Genomic DNA, 16,333 nt, shown 5'->3' with positions numbered 1-16,333 from the left:
ACATCCAGGACATGGTCCAACCTTACATCCCAGCCCCTCCCTCCGCTCTGCTTCTACCAATCAGCTTGTTGCTCCTCACTGAGTTAAACTCTCTACAAAATCCTGACTGTTTGCTGTCCTGACTCCTAAATGGTAGAATGAGCTCCACCGACATCAGGACAGCAGAAACTCTGAACATCTTCCACCACAAACTAAAAACACACCTCTTCCTCCTTTACCTTGAACAGTAGAACTTTAGTATCTTAACATAGAACTTACTGATAGAACTTTGTAGTTTGGCTTTCTGGAAGAAATTGTATTTTCTTGATTCCTGTTGTTCTGGTTTTGTACCCTCATGGTTGAAATGAACTTATTGTAAGTCGCTTTGGATAAAAGAGTCAGATAAATGAAATGTAATGTAGTGGGCGGGACATACGCTGGAGACGGCAGTTTCTATTGGTGGATTGACTTAGAGCCACACAACTAGGCTGCACACACACACACACACACACACCTCACTGCCTCCAACAGCAGAGGAGTGTGTTGAGTTACATTAGAGGACTGCTTCAGTTATTTCAGTCTGTCGTCCAAAATATGAAAGAAAAAGTCACACTATAGCATGTCGTCCAAAATATGATGAAAAAAAAGCTGAACCCATCCATCCACTCTCCAAACGCTGTACGTGGTGTTCATCCTGAGATGAACCAGCACAGATGCATGTTAGCAGCAGATTAAACTTTTATTTTAACAACAATATCTTATAAAACAAAAAAGATCTTCACATCCAACAAGTTCTGAATGTTCACTGTCAACGGCCCACGATGGAACTACAGAAGTTCAGGTGGTGTTTTATTCACGGACAGCCAACAGTTCATCAAGCAAATCAACGGAGTTGTGTAAAAGCAAAGAACAGAAACAACATGACTTCTGTCTGATACACTTGGAAAAGTCTGCAGCACATTTCATACAGAAGTGGATCAGAGGAAACATCTCGTACATGAAGTATTAATGTGATCAGAGAACTGATGCATGTATGATGAATGAGGTTAGGTTAGGTTAGGTTAGCTTAGGTTAGGTTAGCTTAGGTTAGGTTAGGTTAGGTTAGGTTAGGTTAGGTAGTTACTTTATTAATCCCCGAGGGGAACATTTTTCGCTACAGCAGCATACAGAAGCAATAATAGAATAATAGAAAAACAATAAAATAGCAGTAAAAATATAAAATATAAATATAAAATATAAGATGCACAGTATATACAGTATATACAGTACAGTATATATCTATATATATTATATACAAACAACCAAGAAACAGTCAACAGTGTTATTTTTACGTGGTGGATTTTGCCAGAGGTGAGTTATTGTACAGTCTTATTGCGGTTGGCAGGAATGATCTCCTGTATCAGGAATGATCTCCTGTATCAGGAATGATCTCCTGTATCTGGAATGATCTCCTGTATCTGGAATGATGTCCTGTATCTGGAATGATCTCCTGTATCAGGAATGATCTCCTGTATCTGGAATGATCTCCTGTATCTGGAATGATCTCCTGTATCTGGAATGATCTCCTGTATCAGGAATGATCTCCTGTATCTGGAATGATCTCCTGTATCTGGAATGATCTCCTGTATCAGGAATGATCTCCTGTATCTGGAATGATCTCCTGTATCTGGAATGATCTCCTGTATCAGGAATGATCTCCTGTATCTGGAATGATCTCCTGTATCTGGAATGATCTCCTGTCTCAGGAATGATCTCCTGTATCAGGAATCATCTCCTGTCTCAGGAATGATCTCCTGTATCTGGAATGATCTCCTGTATCAGGAATGATCTCCTGTCTCAGGAATCATCTCCTGTCTCAGGAATGATCTCCTGTATCTGGAATGATCTCCTGTCTCAGGAATCATCTCCTGTCTCAGGAATGATCTCCTGTATCTGGAATGATCTCCTGTATCAGGAATGATCTCCTGTATCTGGAATGATCTCCTGTATCAGGAATGATCTCCTGTATCTGGAATGATCTCCTGTCTCAGGAATGATCTCCTGTATCAGGAATGATCTCCTGTATCTGGAATGATCTCCTGTATCAGGAATGATCTCCTGTATCTGGAATGATCTCCTGTATCTGGAATGATCTCCTGTATCAGGAATGATCTCCTGTATCAGGAATCATCTCCTGTATCAGGAATGATCTCCTGTATCTGGAATGATCTCCTGTCTCAGGAATGATCTCCTGTATCAGGAATCATCTCCTGTCTCAGGAATCATCTCCTGTATCAGGAATGATCTCCTGTATCTGGAATGATCTCCTGTATCAGGAATGATCTCCTGTCTCAGGAATCATCTTCTGTATCAGGAATGATCTCCTGTATCTGGAATGATCTCCTGTATCAGGAATGATCTCCTGTATCTGGAATGATCTCCTGTATCTGGAATGATCTCCTGTATCTGTCCTTGTGACAGCAGCTGGAGGAGTCTTTTGGAGAACGTCCTCCTCTGTCCCTGCAGCAGGTGGAGAGGGTGGTCAGGATTATCCAATATGGATAATAGTTTGTTCAGCGTCCTCCTCTCCACCTCCTTTTCCAGACTGTCCAGATTGCAGCCGATGATGGAATAAGTGAAGTTGTTCTTCTGACATGCGACACTCCGTCTACCTGACAGACTCACCTGGTATCCAAATCCCATCTGATCTGTCCCGGCATGATCGGATCTCAACCGGCCACCATCAGTGATGTCATCATCCATCAGTGATGTCATCGTTGGTTTGTGAACGTTATGAATCCTCCAGTTCAGATTCTGTCCGTCACCATCTTTGTTAGTTCGGAGCAGGAAGTGACCACTGTGGTGGAAATTAATGTATTTCCTTGTGAGAAATCAAAAGTATTTCAAGCTCGCTGGCGTTTGAGTATTTATTACAAAATGAAATATGGAAAATCATAAGAGTGTACAAATCGTCAAACATGAACCAAGCGAGTACATCAGATTTAAACAGTCACAGGACACTTATTCAGCTGAATCGTCCTTGGAGAGTTTCTGTACTCGCGAAGAGTCCAGAAAGTCTGACCCCGATCTTGTGAAGAGAGCGGCCTCATATCCACGTCAGGAGGCGCCCTCTTCTTCACCCCTCAGGGCGTTCAGCATATACATCGGTCATCTGCACATATGGTCCGCGGCTTCTAGTTGAGAAAGGTCATCTGTGTGCCCCGTGGTAGAAAAACACTGCTGGACACAGACCTGATTGATTACATAGACGGGACATGTGGTTTGGATATACCGGTTTGCTCCTCAAGAAGGTCCTATTGACCCGGAGACCTGGAGTCAGCTACAGATCAGAGACATAGCAGGAATTTTCCTCCGACAACCATATTTGGACGAGCTGGGGGAGGAGCCAGCGGTGGATCTGACCGATCTGATCGGAAACCTGACGATACTACGTCCCGCCCACCGATAGCTGTAACCTGACTGCACCACAGGCCTGTCAATCAAACAGACACGCCCCCAAAAACAGGTCTTCTTGAATCTTCTTTTCTAATGAATGAGGGATTATTTTCAGATGGACCTCCAGAAAACTAAGAAGAAGGAGTGACTTTAGCTAACAACACCGAGAGAACTGATGGACACATTTTATTCACTTTGGATTTGATGAGAGAAGTTGAATGGGAGTCTATGGAGCCGGAGGCTTTTTGGAGCCGACCTCTAGTGGCACTCGCTGGTATTGCAGCTGAAGACACTTCTGGATCAGAACCATTTTTCAGACCTGAAGCTACGAACTCTTTTATATCCGGTCTGTGGTTTTATATCCAGTCTGTGGTTTTATATCCAGTCTGTGGTTTTATATCCAGTCTGTGTTTTATATCCAGTCTGTAGTTTTATATCCAGTCTGTGGTTTTATATCCAGTCTGTGTTTTATATCCAGTCTGTGGTTTTATATCCAGTCTGTAGTTTTATATCCAGTCTGTGGTTTTATATCCAGTCTGTGTTTTATATCCGGTCTGTGGTTTTATATCCGGTCTGCGGTTTTATATCCAGTCTGTGGTTTTATATCCAGTCTGTAGTTTTATATCCAGTCTGTGGTTTTATATCCAGTCTGTGTTTTATATCCAGTCTGTGGTTTTATATCCAGTCTGTGGTGGAGACGCATGAAATGACAGACGGCTTGAAGGCCACTTGTGATCCAATCAGGATGGAATGACGCTGCCGGGAGGAAACAGGAAGTGAAGCTCCTGCACAGAGATAATGTTTAGACTGCGTTCAAAGCAACGAGCAGTCAGAAACATGCAGGTCATCAGTCCTGGTCGGCTCCTTCGAGACGTGAACACGGTGTTGAACCTCCTCCTAATCTCCTTCATCTCCATCATCTCCATCATCCAGCAGAAACTCTGTGATCTCCTCTCTCATCTGGGACCTACACAACACAACACAACACAACACAACACAACACAACACAACACAACACAACACAACACAACACAACACAACACAACACAACACAACACAACACATGAATGATGAACAATCGAAGAGCTCAGGGTGCGTTCAGGTCGTGTCAGACTCAGACTTCATTACTGGTGTGTTTTGGGTGGAACATGAAATGAACCAATCAGAAAGCAGCAGCGCTGGATTAATGAAGCAGCAGGAGTTCATCATAATAATATTTCAGGGTGTAATCTTTATTCTGCGTTTCCTGTGAGCTGCTGCCGTGTGTTCATGTTTATGAGGTGTAACGGGGTCCTTGTGAACCTCCTCACCTCCGCTGCCTCCTCTGGGCCTCCGACAGGATGTACTGAGGGAGGTGCTCCACTGACGACTGCAGCACACACACACACACACACACACACACACACACACACACACACACACACACACACACACACACACACACACACACACACACACACACAGGTGAAGAAGTCCTGACAACACAATGTTTAAGAAGGATGCTTCATGTGGAAGTTGTTTCTTCTTTGTGAGATTAATATTTCACTCACCATGTCTCTGACGGTCAGCTGACAGCTGTAACACAACAGGCTCCTCAGGTCACCGGTCTGTGGTTCCCTGGAACAACACAACAACACAACAACACAACAGCATGAGGTGACCGCAGCCTGACAGGTAAACAGCAGTGAAGACTGGAATTAATGAATCAATCCACTAATAAATAAACATAAACAACCACAGACTGTTTATAAAAGTGTTCGTAGCTCCAGGTCTGTAAAATGGTTCTGATCCAGAAGTGTCTTCAGCTGCAATACCAGCGAGTGCCACTAGAGGTCGGCTCCAAAAAGCCTCCGGCTCCATAGACTCCCATTCATACCAGAATGAAGTCATGTGACCCACAATTAGAAGGTCCTGAGTCGGTGTGGAACGATGAGTCATGATAATGGATAAATGACAACGTGACAAATCTGCCAAAAACAAATCAACACTCACTTTGCAGAAGAACAGCAGCTTCCACCGCCTGCTGCTCTCCCACAATCCTCTGCTCCTGCAGCGCAGCAGCTCGGCCCGCTGGGAGCAGCTGATCTTGGACCTTCAACACAACACAGGAAACACAGAATGACTGATCACGTGACCTCAGCTTGTAAACACAGCAAATATAACGCAGGTATCTGATTCTGGTTTAAACTAACTGAGGATGAGTTTCACTGCACTCATCAAAATCCTGAACTTTCTCTGTTTGATGGTTCGAGTGGAGGAGAACCGGTTTCTCTGACGGTACTGTACCTGGGTTCAGTGGTGCTGCTGGAGACTTGGTCTGAGAGAGCTGCTCTGAGATCAGCGTGGCCTGAAAGGCGGACACCTTCTCTGGAGAGAAGAAAGAAGACGGACAACTTCAGACGTGGGGAAAAAAACAAAGATTCATCTGGACCTGTTGTTTCTGTCCTGAGAAGTTTCAGTTCACAGGTTCACGGACTGTTCAGGGTTCAGGGTACCTGCTGGTACCCTGCAGTACCAGTTGTTGTACTCATGTTCCAGATGTTGTACTCATGAACTAACTCTCTCTATTTTGAGTGCATCAGTGTGTTAAAGTACAAAAAAAAAAGAAAGAAGAAACATTCTACACTAAACGGTCGCCAAATTTCAAAGTAAAAGCGTGTGAGGAAGCTGCAGCTGTTCCTGAACACAAAGTGTTTCTTCTCCACTGCTGCTGCTGGACAGAAGAACACAAAAAAACACATTGAATTCTGGGTAATATAATTAAAGCTGCAGATATTTTGAAGGGTGATGTGTTCACATGATGAGGTCATTTCCTGTCAGTGTGGCTTTAAACAACAGGACTGTCTCCACAGTAGGAGTCCTGACGTGGAAGAGTACGATGTGTTGGTGTACTGAGGGAAGAAGAACATCTGGAACGGAGCACAGGATTCAGTTTACACTGTAAGAGTCTCATAAAACGAACGGTCGAAGACTGTATCCGTCTGACAGGTGATGGTGTCACCGCCGGTTGTTACGAGAGAATCCCGATCTGCTTCTTGTCAGACTCTTCAGGTTTATCGCTGGAATGATTCCCCGGGACAATCAGCTGTTCGCCGCTAGCCGCGCTCACCTGCAGCCGTATCCAGGGAACACATGCAGAGCAGACACCTGTCGCTCAGGTGAGCAGCGGAGGAGCTCCGAGCGGCCGTCTGCAGCTTCTCACTGGTCCTGCAGGACACACGAGACGCTGGTTAATGATCTGTGTACATGTGCTGAGTCAGCGGGGGTCCGGAGGAGGAGGGAACGCTGCTGACCTGTAGATGGTGCTGACGGTGGACGGGAAGTCGGCCTGCAGCTTGGTGACAAAGATCTCCGTCAGACGCTGGATACTGTCCTTGTCACATGTCTGAGGGACACACACAAACACACTGTATACACACACTGTATATACACACACTGTATATACACACTGTACACACACTGTACACACATTGTACACACACTGTACACACACTGGAGGTTTTAATGACTCAGCAGTAAATCTCTTCCAGCTCCCACTGAGGTTTCATACAAGAAACATTGCAGCTGATAAATACATCATGTTCTTCACTGTAATACAGAATCTATTCATCTGTTCTGCACACAGAAAATCTAACTGGATTAACAACCATGAAACACTGAAAGATCTTCAGGTCCACTTCAACACCTTCAAAGTGGAGACCAGAGAGGTTTAAAAACAACCACTGACATCATCTGACCCGACGTCTCTCCAAAAGACTGGATATAAAAGAGTTCGTAGCTTCAGGTCTGAAAAATGGTTCTGACCCAGAAGTGTCTTCAGCTGCAATACCAGCGAGTGCCACTAGAGGTCGGCTCCAAACAGCCTCCGGCTCCATAGACTCCCATTCAACTTCTCTCATCAAATCCAAAGTCAATCCAACTTCTACCTGATAGTTTGGGAGACAAACTGAATTACGGTGTTGCATTTAAGTTCTTTTCTACATAGTTGATGTTTGTTCTGTGTTTTTCTCCCCCAAGCCGAAGCGTTCTCTGCTGCTGAGCTGCATGAATGAAGTAGCCAAAGTGTTTCTGCCCAAAACAAAGTGAATAAAATGTGTCCATCAGTTATCTCGGTCCAAATATGGTCACTTCCTGCTCCGGTTCGGACCTAGCAAAGATGGTGACGGACAGAATCTGAACTGGAGGATTCATAACTTTCACAAACCAACGATGACATCACTGATGGTTGATGACATCACTGATGGATGATGATTGGTCTCCGCATCGTTTCAGTTTTCCTTCATTGTAAGTAGAATTAATGCTTCCGCTAAACATTTAAGTTGTAGTTTACATGTATATCTGTCCAAACCAGTATAGCTAATTAACAAAGTGACCTTGACCTTTGACCTCCAAATTCTAAACAGTTGATTGCTGATCCAAAGTGAACATGTGGGACAAATTTAAAGAAATTCCCTCAAAGTGTTCTTTAAAAATCGCGTTCACGGTGAGGTAATGGTGACCTTGACCTTTGACCTTTAAACACCAACATCTTATCAGGCCATCGTTGGTACAAAGTGAATGTTTTTTGTTTTTTTTGCCAAATTTAACCAAATTCCCCCTCGAGGTGTCGAACAGATGAGAGGAGCAGTGAGCTTGACCTTTGACCTTTGACCACCAGACTCTAACCAGCTCATTTTTGAGGCCGAGTGAACGATCGTAACACATTTGAAGAAATCCCATCTGAGATGTCATATTCATTCAAACATGTCGAATTGGGGTCAGAGAGTCCTTGACCTTTGACCTCCCCAACCCCCCCAAAACCAGTACAACCTTGGTATGAAGTGAATATTTTTTGCCAAGCTTGATCACATTCCCTCGAGGTGTTCGTGAGATATCAACTGTTCACATCCGGAAAACAGAAATGAAATCGTTCGATACGTTGATTTAATGCTTCATGTATAAACCGGGAGTCACGTCTGAGGTGTAGGTGTGTGTGTGTGTCACTGTGACATCACTTCCTGCTTCTCACCTTGGTGTCCAGGCCCGGCGTGACCACAGAGGGGACGGAGAACATGTGGTTGTAGAAAGCGATCTCTTTGGCCGAGTAGTCCCTCATCGGCCTCACGGACGTGACGTCACCGTATCTGGAGTCGGAGAAACCCTGTAAGCACAAACAAACAAACAAACAAACACACGGCAACGTTTATCGACTGAAGTCACGTCAACTTTTCTACCCGATAACCTCCGAACAAAATATGAGAGCGGAGACACGGTTGTTCCTGTCTGCCGTGGACGTGGACACCCACCGTGTCCTGAGCCAGCTGTGCTCCGCGGCCCAGTGAGATGCTGCTGAGCAGCTTCACAGCCAGTCGGGTGCAGTTGTCTCCCAGCATCAGTTTGCTGTAACCCTCGGAGCGGGCCGTGTGCACCAGCAGGTGCTGCCTGAGGAGAGAGCAACAAACATTTCATCCTCTCTGAAACACTGACTTTTAATACGAATAATAATTCATCACTTTTGCTTGTTGTCCATTCAGTTCCCTCACTCACGAAGTTTCTGTTCTTTCCTCTGCAGATATCTGGAGCTGCACCAACAGTTCATGTTTTAGATCTCTATACTATCCTTTTCTCTCTCTGCTCTCCTCTCACCTCCAACCGGTCGAGGCGCCTCTGATCCTGGTTCTGTTAACAGAAGCTCCGCCCCCCTCTGAGCCCGGTTCTGTTAACAGAAGCTCCGCCCCCCTCTGAGCCCGGTTCTGTTAACAGAAGCTCCGCCCCCCTCTGTTGGAGGTTTTTCTCCATTAAAGATTTTTTCCCTCTTAGCTTATCTGGGAATTGTTGAAATTGTTGGGTTTCTGTGTATAATGTTGTAAAGTGTAAAAGGATTTTATTGAATTAATACAGATGATAAACAGGAAACTGACATTTTGTGGTGAATATAAAAAACAGAACAGTCACATGTGACTGAAGACGTTCAATTCGGCTTCATCAGGCGTCCAAAACCTTTTTTCTGAAGGTCTCAGAGCTCTTTAAATCTCAGCATGACGACATCACACACGTCAAGGTTCACCTGTCCATCAATAGGGAGCTTCTGATTATACAGCCTGATTCTGGTCAATCCAACCCTTCTTCTGATCCATCGGACCAGAATCAGGCTGTACAATCAGAAGCTCCTTCAAAAAAAGAAAAGATTGATCTCTTCCTCTTGTTTGCATTGTGGCTCCAGAAAGTCTCTTTTGTTGTCTCTTATTTGCAAGTGATTCCTTTTGTTTTACTTTCCGCATCTAACTGACGACTCCCCTGTGTCCTTATCTACCTACAACCAACTCTGTATTACCGTACGGAAGCAGATACAAAGGGAATGGGAGTGACTGTCAACTGTTTGTCACACTGTATAAAGCTGCCCTACGGAGGAGTGACGTGAAGGACTGCTGGGGGGAGCACTGCTGGACACCCCTCTTTGAGGGTGCATGTAGTTGCTCCTTCTTGCAAGAATAAATGTCCGATGTGTTTGATTTTGAACCAAACCTCTGAGTCATTTTTCCAACAGGTTGATATTTTTGTTGAATTCATGATAGAAAAAAAAATCTCCTTTTGTTTGCGGCTGTGTGCTCACGGGACTCCTGACAGAATGTGTACATGCAGACAGATGCTCTGAAAGCTGATCAGTCACAGGGAGCTGAAGTAAAAACAGACGGATTTCACACCAGGATTTAAAATCAGTTTGGATTTTAAGAACATCATTAGCGTTGTTGTTTTCTCTGGATGTGAGTCGCTGCACACTAAGACACTCGCAGCAGGAAAATGAGCACGAGATCCGTCTGAAGTTCAGGATGAAAACAGAAAACAAAGGAGAACCAGCGGAGCCTCGTCACCACATCTCTGATCCGACCACAGATCACCGCCGAGCCCGATGGGAGTCGTGGTCGTGTACCGGGGAGACAGTCTGACCTTAACGTGGCGAGCAGGTCGTCTCTGGCCGTCAGCGTCTTCACGGAGCCGATCAGCCGCTGCAGAGTGTGTGTGTGGGACTCCTGGACGTCCGGCGCCGTCGTCTCCTCCGGCGCCGTCCGACGGGTGCTGCTGTCGCTCTGGATGAAGCGGTCCACGGCGGCTTTGTAGGCGCTGGCCGGGCGCTCTGAAGGGGACGCGCCCGGCACCACCACCGACGCGGGGAGGTCCAGGACCTTCGGAGGGAGGGAGGGGGAGGGAGGGGGAGAGGGGGGGAGAGGGGACGACACGTTCAACCATCAGCTCCAACACTTCTGACTGTACTGCTGCCAGTGTTGCAGGTTTCAGCCTCGTCAGGGAGACTTTGATGTTGGATGATTCAGCCCGACATTTAAAGCTCAACTTCCTGTTAGCTGCTTTGTGCGCCCCCCCACACACACACACACACACACACACCTGCTCCAGAGGCACCACGTGGAAGGGGAACCCGGTCGCTCTGAACACCACCTGCAGCTCCGCCACCGTCCTCCGCCGCTCCTCCGCAGACTGACCCACAGCGCCACCCTCTGGGAACAGACCGCAACGTTTTCACACAACTGAACTCCTCCAGCCGAGTCGAGTGTGAAAAACACAGCTCTTCATTTACCGTCGATGTAGACGAGGCCCGGTGAGAACCGCAGCTTCTTGTGAGCAGTGTGACTCAAACCCTGGGAGGAGGAGGAGGAGGAAGAGGAGGAGAGTTTGAATTTATAACATCACACCTTTAATCCACCAACAGCAGCTCACTGACTCCACGTTTTTAGACGTCCAAATATGGTCACTTCCTGCTCCGAACTAGCAAGATGGTGACGGACAGAATCTGAACTGGAGGATTCATAACGTTCACAAACCAACGATGACATCACTGATGGATGATGACATCACTGATGGATGATGGTTGGTGTGAACACATCCAGCAGACACTCTCTGATAGGAACACGGACACAAACCTCTTGGACTTGACGGAGCATGGAACAGGAAGAAGGACCTCCGGACACGGCCAGCAGCACCTGCAACAGGAGACACTCGCCGTCACAAACACATCCAATCAGTCGGGTGAGTTCTGTCGTGTTGTGTCGGGAGACAACGTGAAGCACAGCTGACCTTCTCTCCGGGGAAAATCACTCGGGTCTTTCCCAGCACCGCTCTGAACTTGTGGATGAAGAACTCCTGGAAGCAGCTCCTGACAGACAGACAGACCGAGAGACAGACGGAGCGAGAGACAGACAGATGGAGAGACAGACAGACAGACGGAGAGACAGACGGAGCGAGAGACAGACAGAGAGACAGACAGATGGAGAGACAGACAGATAGACAGACAGACAGACGGAGAGACAGACGGAGCGAGAGACAGACAGATGGAGAGACAGAAAGATAGACAGACAGACAGAGAGACAGACGGAGCGAGAGACAGACAGATAGACAGACAGACGGAGAGACAGACAGATGGAGACAGACAGACAGACAGACAGAGACAGACGGAGACAGACAGAGAGACAGACAGACGGACAGATGGAGACAGACAGACGGAGAGACAGACAGACAGAGACAGACAGAGACAGACAGACAGACAGACAGACAGAGACAGATGGAGACAGACAGACGGACAGATGGAGAGACAGAGAGGACCTGAGTGAAGACAGTGAAACTCTGACACAAACCCTTCATAACTGGTTTTTACTGTAAACAAAGTACATTTACACTTAATTTCTCAAATAATATTCACTCAGCTGCAGAGCAACAGATTCATGCTGGAGCTTCATCTCTAGTTCAACTCCTTGAATACATGAAGATGTTTCCGATGATAATGATCTGATCCTGTTTAGTTCAGCAAACAGCAGCCAGTTGAAGTGATGTTCAGTACATCAAATATCCAGCTCTGACTGTTCGGTGCATTTCAAGCAGGATTTGACCTGAAACTACAGAACTGGGTGTTTTATAAACGGAGTATTTGGTTTTGCGCCAACATCTATGACAGGAAACTACAAACATGAGGAACACAACGTGTTTCACCATTTTACTCATATTTAGAGGATTTATTCCGCATCTTTTCTTTTTCAGGTTCAGACAAGCGGTCAGGTCGGTGGTGGAAGACCTGCATCATTCAGAGACTCACCTGCAGTACCTGTCTCCTGCTCTGATCACCACGGCTGCAGACGCCTCTTTGCACTTCACACACTTCTTGGAGGCACTAAAGAAACAAGAGGAGCAGCACGTTCACGTTTCATCACACTTCATCCATCCATCATCCATCCATCTATCATCCATCCATCATCCATCCATCTATCATCCATCCATCTATCATCCATCCATCCACCCATCCATCCATCCACCCATCCATCCATCATCCATCCATCCACCCATCCATCCATCCACCCATCTATCATCCATCCACCCATCCATCCATCATCCATCCATCCATCCATCTATCATCCATCATCCATCCATCTATCATCCATCATCCATCCATCATCCATCCATCTATCATCCATCCATCATCCATCCATCCATCCATCTATCATCCATCCATCCATCCATCCATCCATCTATCATCCATCCATCATCATCATCCATCCATCCCATCCATCCATCCATCCATCTATCATCCATCCACCCATCCATCCATCATCCATCCATCTATCATCCATCCATCATCCATCCATCTATCATCCATCCATCCATCCACCCATCCATCCATCCACCCATCCATCCATCATCCATCCATCCACCCATCCATCCATCATCCATCCATCTATCATCCATCTATCATCCATCTATCTATCATCCATCATCCATCCTGAATAAACAGCAGCTGGTTGGTGGTGAGGTGACTTCTCATCAGGTGGGTCTTGTTGGACCATCCTCAACAAAACCACTCAGAGGTGATGAGACAGCTTCCCTGAGCTCCGTGCACGTGGCAGTGCTGCACTCTGTGCACGCGCAACAGGAGCAGTCCTGAACTCGTGATCCACCGGAGTCGGTCTCCCTCAGGCTCCGGTGACCCGGACCCTCACACTGGTCTTCCCCCGGCTGCCTCCACGTCCTTCCAGGTGAACAGGACCAAGGTTTGGACCCCCGAGGAGAGCTCCAGACACCTTAGCAACACTCAACATCCCCAGGCCACCTCCTGCCGTAAAGCGCAGGATTGTGTCGCGATGTTAATGAAAGCCTACCTGGGCAGGTCCGCGCGCCCCAGCGCGTGCTGGTAGTCTTCCTCCACCTGGCACATGACTTGTTGGACGATGTCCGACCGGACTGGGACCAGTCTGCTGGGACAAGTCTGTCAGCCGGACTAAAGTACTACTTTTCCCGTCGCGAGCCGCGCAGTGACGCGACGCTTCCGTTAAATGTCGTGAAATATTTATACACGAAAACGTGCCTCACTCACTCCCGTGCGCTCGTAATCGTGGTGGCTTTCCTTGATGACGTAGGAAATCTTCTTCGCGACGTTTTGCGAACGTAAACAACATGCCGGTCCACAGCGCCACCTGCTGGTTCTTTTGAAGCTGGAGGACCGAGCCTGAGACCCGCTCTCTTCAGGTCCTGCAGTCTGTCCCTCAGGTTCTGCTTGAGACACTTCACGTCTGTCTTCCTGACCTGGTTTTATCTTCTGACTTGTGCATTCACAGGTTGCCGCCATCCTTCCTCCGGTTCTCATTATTAATGAAGTGATCAGTTTGTGAGGCTGCAGCAGAGGAAGAGATCCACGTCTTCTGGTTCAGACACCAGGTGTCCCACTTTAAGAGGGACTGCACTCGTCCTGCGTCCCACATATTGATTGAACACTGGAGGACAGACTCTCTTCTAAAACCTGGAAATGCTGCTCCAACAAAGACGTTACCACGGAAACCAGAAGATGATTGGCAGACAGATCAGGAGACAGTAATTGAAATAACTTTTGTTCACCACATTTTGCTGGCGACCACAGGTGTGCAGACTGTGGGAGGACGGTGGCACCACGAGACCAAAATCAAATCTAATGTATTGTATTTCGTGCATCACGTGTTAACGGCCCAAACCTTTAAGCTGTGATGTGTTTTTATGTTCTAAGTTGGACATGAACATTTTAGACGACGTGTCCCACATTGTCCCACAAACACACTCTTTGCTCCACTTGTTTGAAATCTGCTCGACCTCAGAGCCAACAGTGGATTCCAGATGTCAGCAGAAAAACATCAGGTCGTGGTGTCAATGCAACGCGTGGTCCGTCTGTCTGTCCAGCCTGTAAGAGCACAAATACCAACATAAACAATCTGTATGAAGCCGGCTGACGTCACCAGAGCTGCTGGTTGGATCTCACAGGTGTGCAGAGAAAGGTATAAATGAATAATAAAGCAGCAGTGAGGTGGTTTATTTCTGTTTCTCCCATTAATGTGAGATTAATAGAGATGATTAATAAACCCTGATGACACCCGGTCCGTGGTTTGGACCAGGGCTTCGGTCCCGTTCCTCTGACCCGGCCCAGCTGTGGGACTGCAGTTCCGTCCAGGTCCACGCGGTGGTGTGAAGACGTGAACGGGAGGACTTCAACCCCCACAAAGCAACGCGCGCAGTGGTGCTGCTCTCTGCTGCTCTCTGGTGCTGCTCTCTGGTGCTGCTCTCTGGTGCTGCTCTCTGCTGCTCTCTGGTGCTGCTCTCTGCTGCTCTCTGCTGCTCTCTGCTGCTCTCTGCTGCTCTCTGGTGCTGCTCTCTGGTGCTGCTCTCTGGTGCTGCTCTCTGCTGCTCTCTGGTGCTGCTCTCTGCTGCTCTCTGCTGCTCTCTGCTGCTCTCTGCTGCTCTCTGCTGCTCTCTGGTGCTGCTCTCTGCTGCTCTCTGGTGCTGCTCTCTGCTGCTCTCTGCTGCTCTCTGCTGCTCTCTGGTGCTGCTCTCTGCTGCTCTCTGGTGCTGCTCTCTGCTGCTCTCTGGTGCTGCTCTCTGCTGCTCTCTGCTGCTCTCTGCTGCTCTCTGGTGCTGCTCTCTGGTGCTGCTCTCTGGTGCTGTTCTCTGCTGCTCTCTGGTGCTCTCTGGTGCTGCTCTCTGCTGCTCTCTGCTGCTCTCTGCTGCTCTCTGGTGCTGCTCTCTGCTGCTGCTCTCTGCTGCTCTCTGGTGCTGCTCTCTGCTGCTCTCTGCTGCTCTCTGGTGCTGCTCTCTGCTGCTCTCTGGTGCTGCTCTCTGCTGCTCTCTGCTGCTCTCTGCTGCTCTCTGCTGCTCTCTGCTGCTCTCTGGTGCTCTCTGGTGCTGCTCTCTGCTGCTCTCTGCTGCTCTCTGCTGCTCTCTGGTGCTGCTCTCTGCTGCTCTCTGCTGCTCTCTGGTGCTGCTCTCTGGTGCTGCTCTCTGCTGCTCTCTGCTGCTCTCTGCTGCTCTCTGGTGCTGCTCTCTGCTGCTCTCTGCTGCTCTCTGGTGCTGCTCTCTGCTGCTCTCTGGTGCTGCTCTCTGGTGCTGTTCTCTGCTGCTCTCTGCTGCTCTCTGGTGCTGCTCTCTGCTGCTCTCTGCTGCTCTCTGCTGCTCTCTGGTGCTGCTCTCTGCTGCTCTCTGGTGCTCTCTGCTGCTCTCTGCTGCTCTCTGCTGCTCTCTGGTGCTCTCTGGTGCTGCTCTCTGCTGCTCTCTGCTGCTCTCTGGTGCTGCTCTCTGGTGCTGCTCTCTGCTGCTCTCTGCTGCTCTCTGGTGCTGCTCTCTGGTGCTGCTCTCTGCTGCTCTCTGCTGCTCTCTGCTGCTCTCTGGTGCTGCTCTCTGCTGCTCTCTGCTGCTCTCTGCTGCTCTCTGCTGCTCTCTGCTGCTCTCTGGTGCTGCTCTCTGCTGCTCTCTGCTGCTCTCTGCTGCTCTCTGGTGCTGCTCTCTGGTGCTCTCTGCTGCTCTCTGCTGCTCTCTGCTGCTCTCTGCTGCTCTCTGCTGCTCTCTGGTGCTGCTCTCTGGTGCTGTTCTCTGCTGCTCTCTGGTGCTGCTCTCTGGTGCTGCTCTCTGCTGCTCTCTGGTG

The 16,333-nt window shown here is 48.0% G+C and overlaps 1 protein-coding gene across 2 annotated transcripts; it reads right to left on the bottom strand.

Annotated features, from left to right (window-relative positions):
• Window positions 1-3,980: 3,980 nt before the first annotated feature.
• On the bottom strand, window positions 3,981-14,939 carry ctu2 (cytosolic thiouridylase subunit 2 homolog (S. pombe)). 2 transcript variants are annotated; one of them, XM_069688092.1, is made up of 16 exons: window positions 13,554-14,939; window positions 12,497-12,571; window positions 11,485-11,563; window positions 11,331-11,390; window positions 10,988-11,048; window positions 10,798-10,907; window positions 10,342-10,577; window positions 8,700-8,835; window positions 8,423-8,554; window positions 6,708-6,799; window positions 6,524-6,621; window positions 5,701-5,781; window positions 5,407-5,506; window positions 4,965-5,031; window positions 4,725-4,783; window positions 3,981-4,381 (listed from the first exon to the last, which is right to left on the bottom strand). In XM_069688092.1, the coding sequence occupies exons 1-16, from the start codon at window positions 13,607-13,609 to the stop codon at window positions 4,312-4,314; spliced, it is 1,512 nt and encodes a 503-aa protein (XP_069544193.1). In that variant the 5' UTR covers window positions 13,610-14,939; the 3' UTR covers window positions 3,981-4,311. The 2 variants fall into 2 exon arrangements, with proteins under 2 accessions (XP_069544193.1, XP_069544194.1); XM_069688093.1 differs by having other exon boundaries at window positions 6,708-6,748.
• Between the last annotated feature and the right edge of the window lie 1,394 nt (window positions 14,940-16,333).

Source organism: Brachyistius frenatus, unplaced genomic scaffold (assembly GCF_029030835.1).
Source record: "Brachyistius frenatus isolate BFR_SWC_R1_liver_20210118 unplaced genomic scaffold, ASM2903083v1 Contig_525, whole genome shotgun sequence".
Classification (NCBI taxonomy): Eukaryota; Metazoa; Chordata; class Actinopteri; family Embiotocidae; genus Brachyistius; species Brachyistius frenatus.
Note: the sequence above shows the minus strand (reverse complement) of the source record. Positions and strands in the feature narration are given on the sequence as shown.

Excerpts from the sequence above, each read along its gene's own strand:
- ctu2 (XM_069688092.1), bottom strand. The coding sequence starts at position 13,609 with ATGTGCCAGGTGGAGGAAGACTACCAGCACGCGCTGGGGCGCGCGGAC. Across the intron at positions 6,800-8,422 it reads CGCCGGGCCTGGACACCAAG|ACATGTGACAAGGACAGTAT; the intron begins GTGAGAAGCAGG and ends TGTGTCCCTCAG. Across the intron at positions 6,622-6,707 it reads ACCGTCAGCACCATCTACAG|GACCAGTGAGAAGCTGCAGA; the intron begins GTCAGCAGCGTT and ends TGTGTCCTGCAG.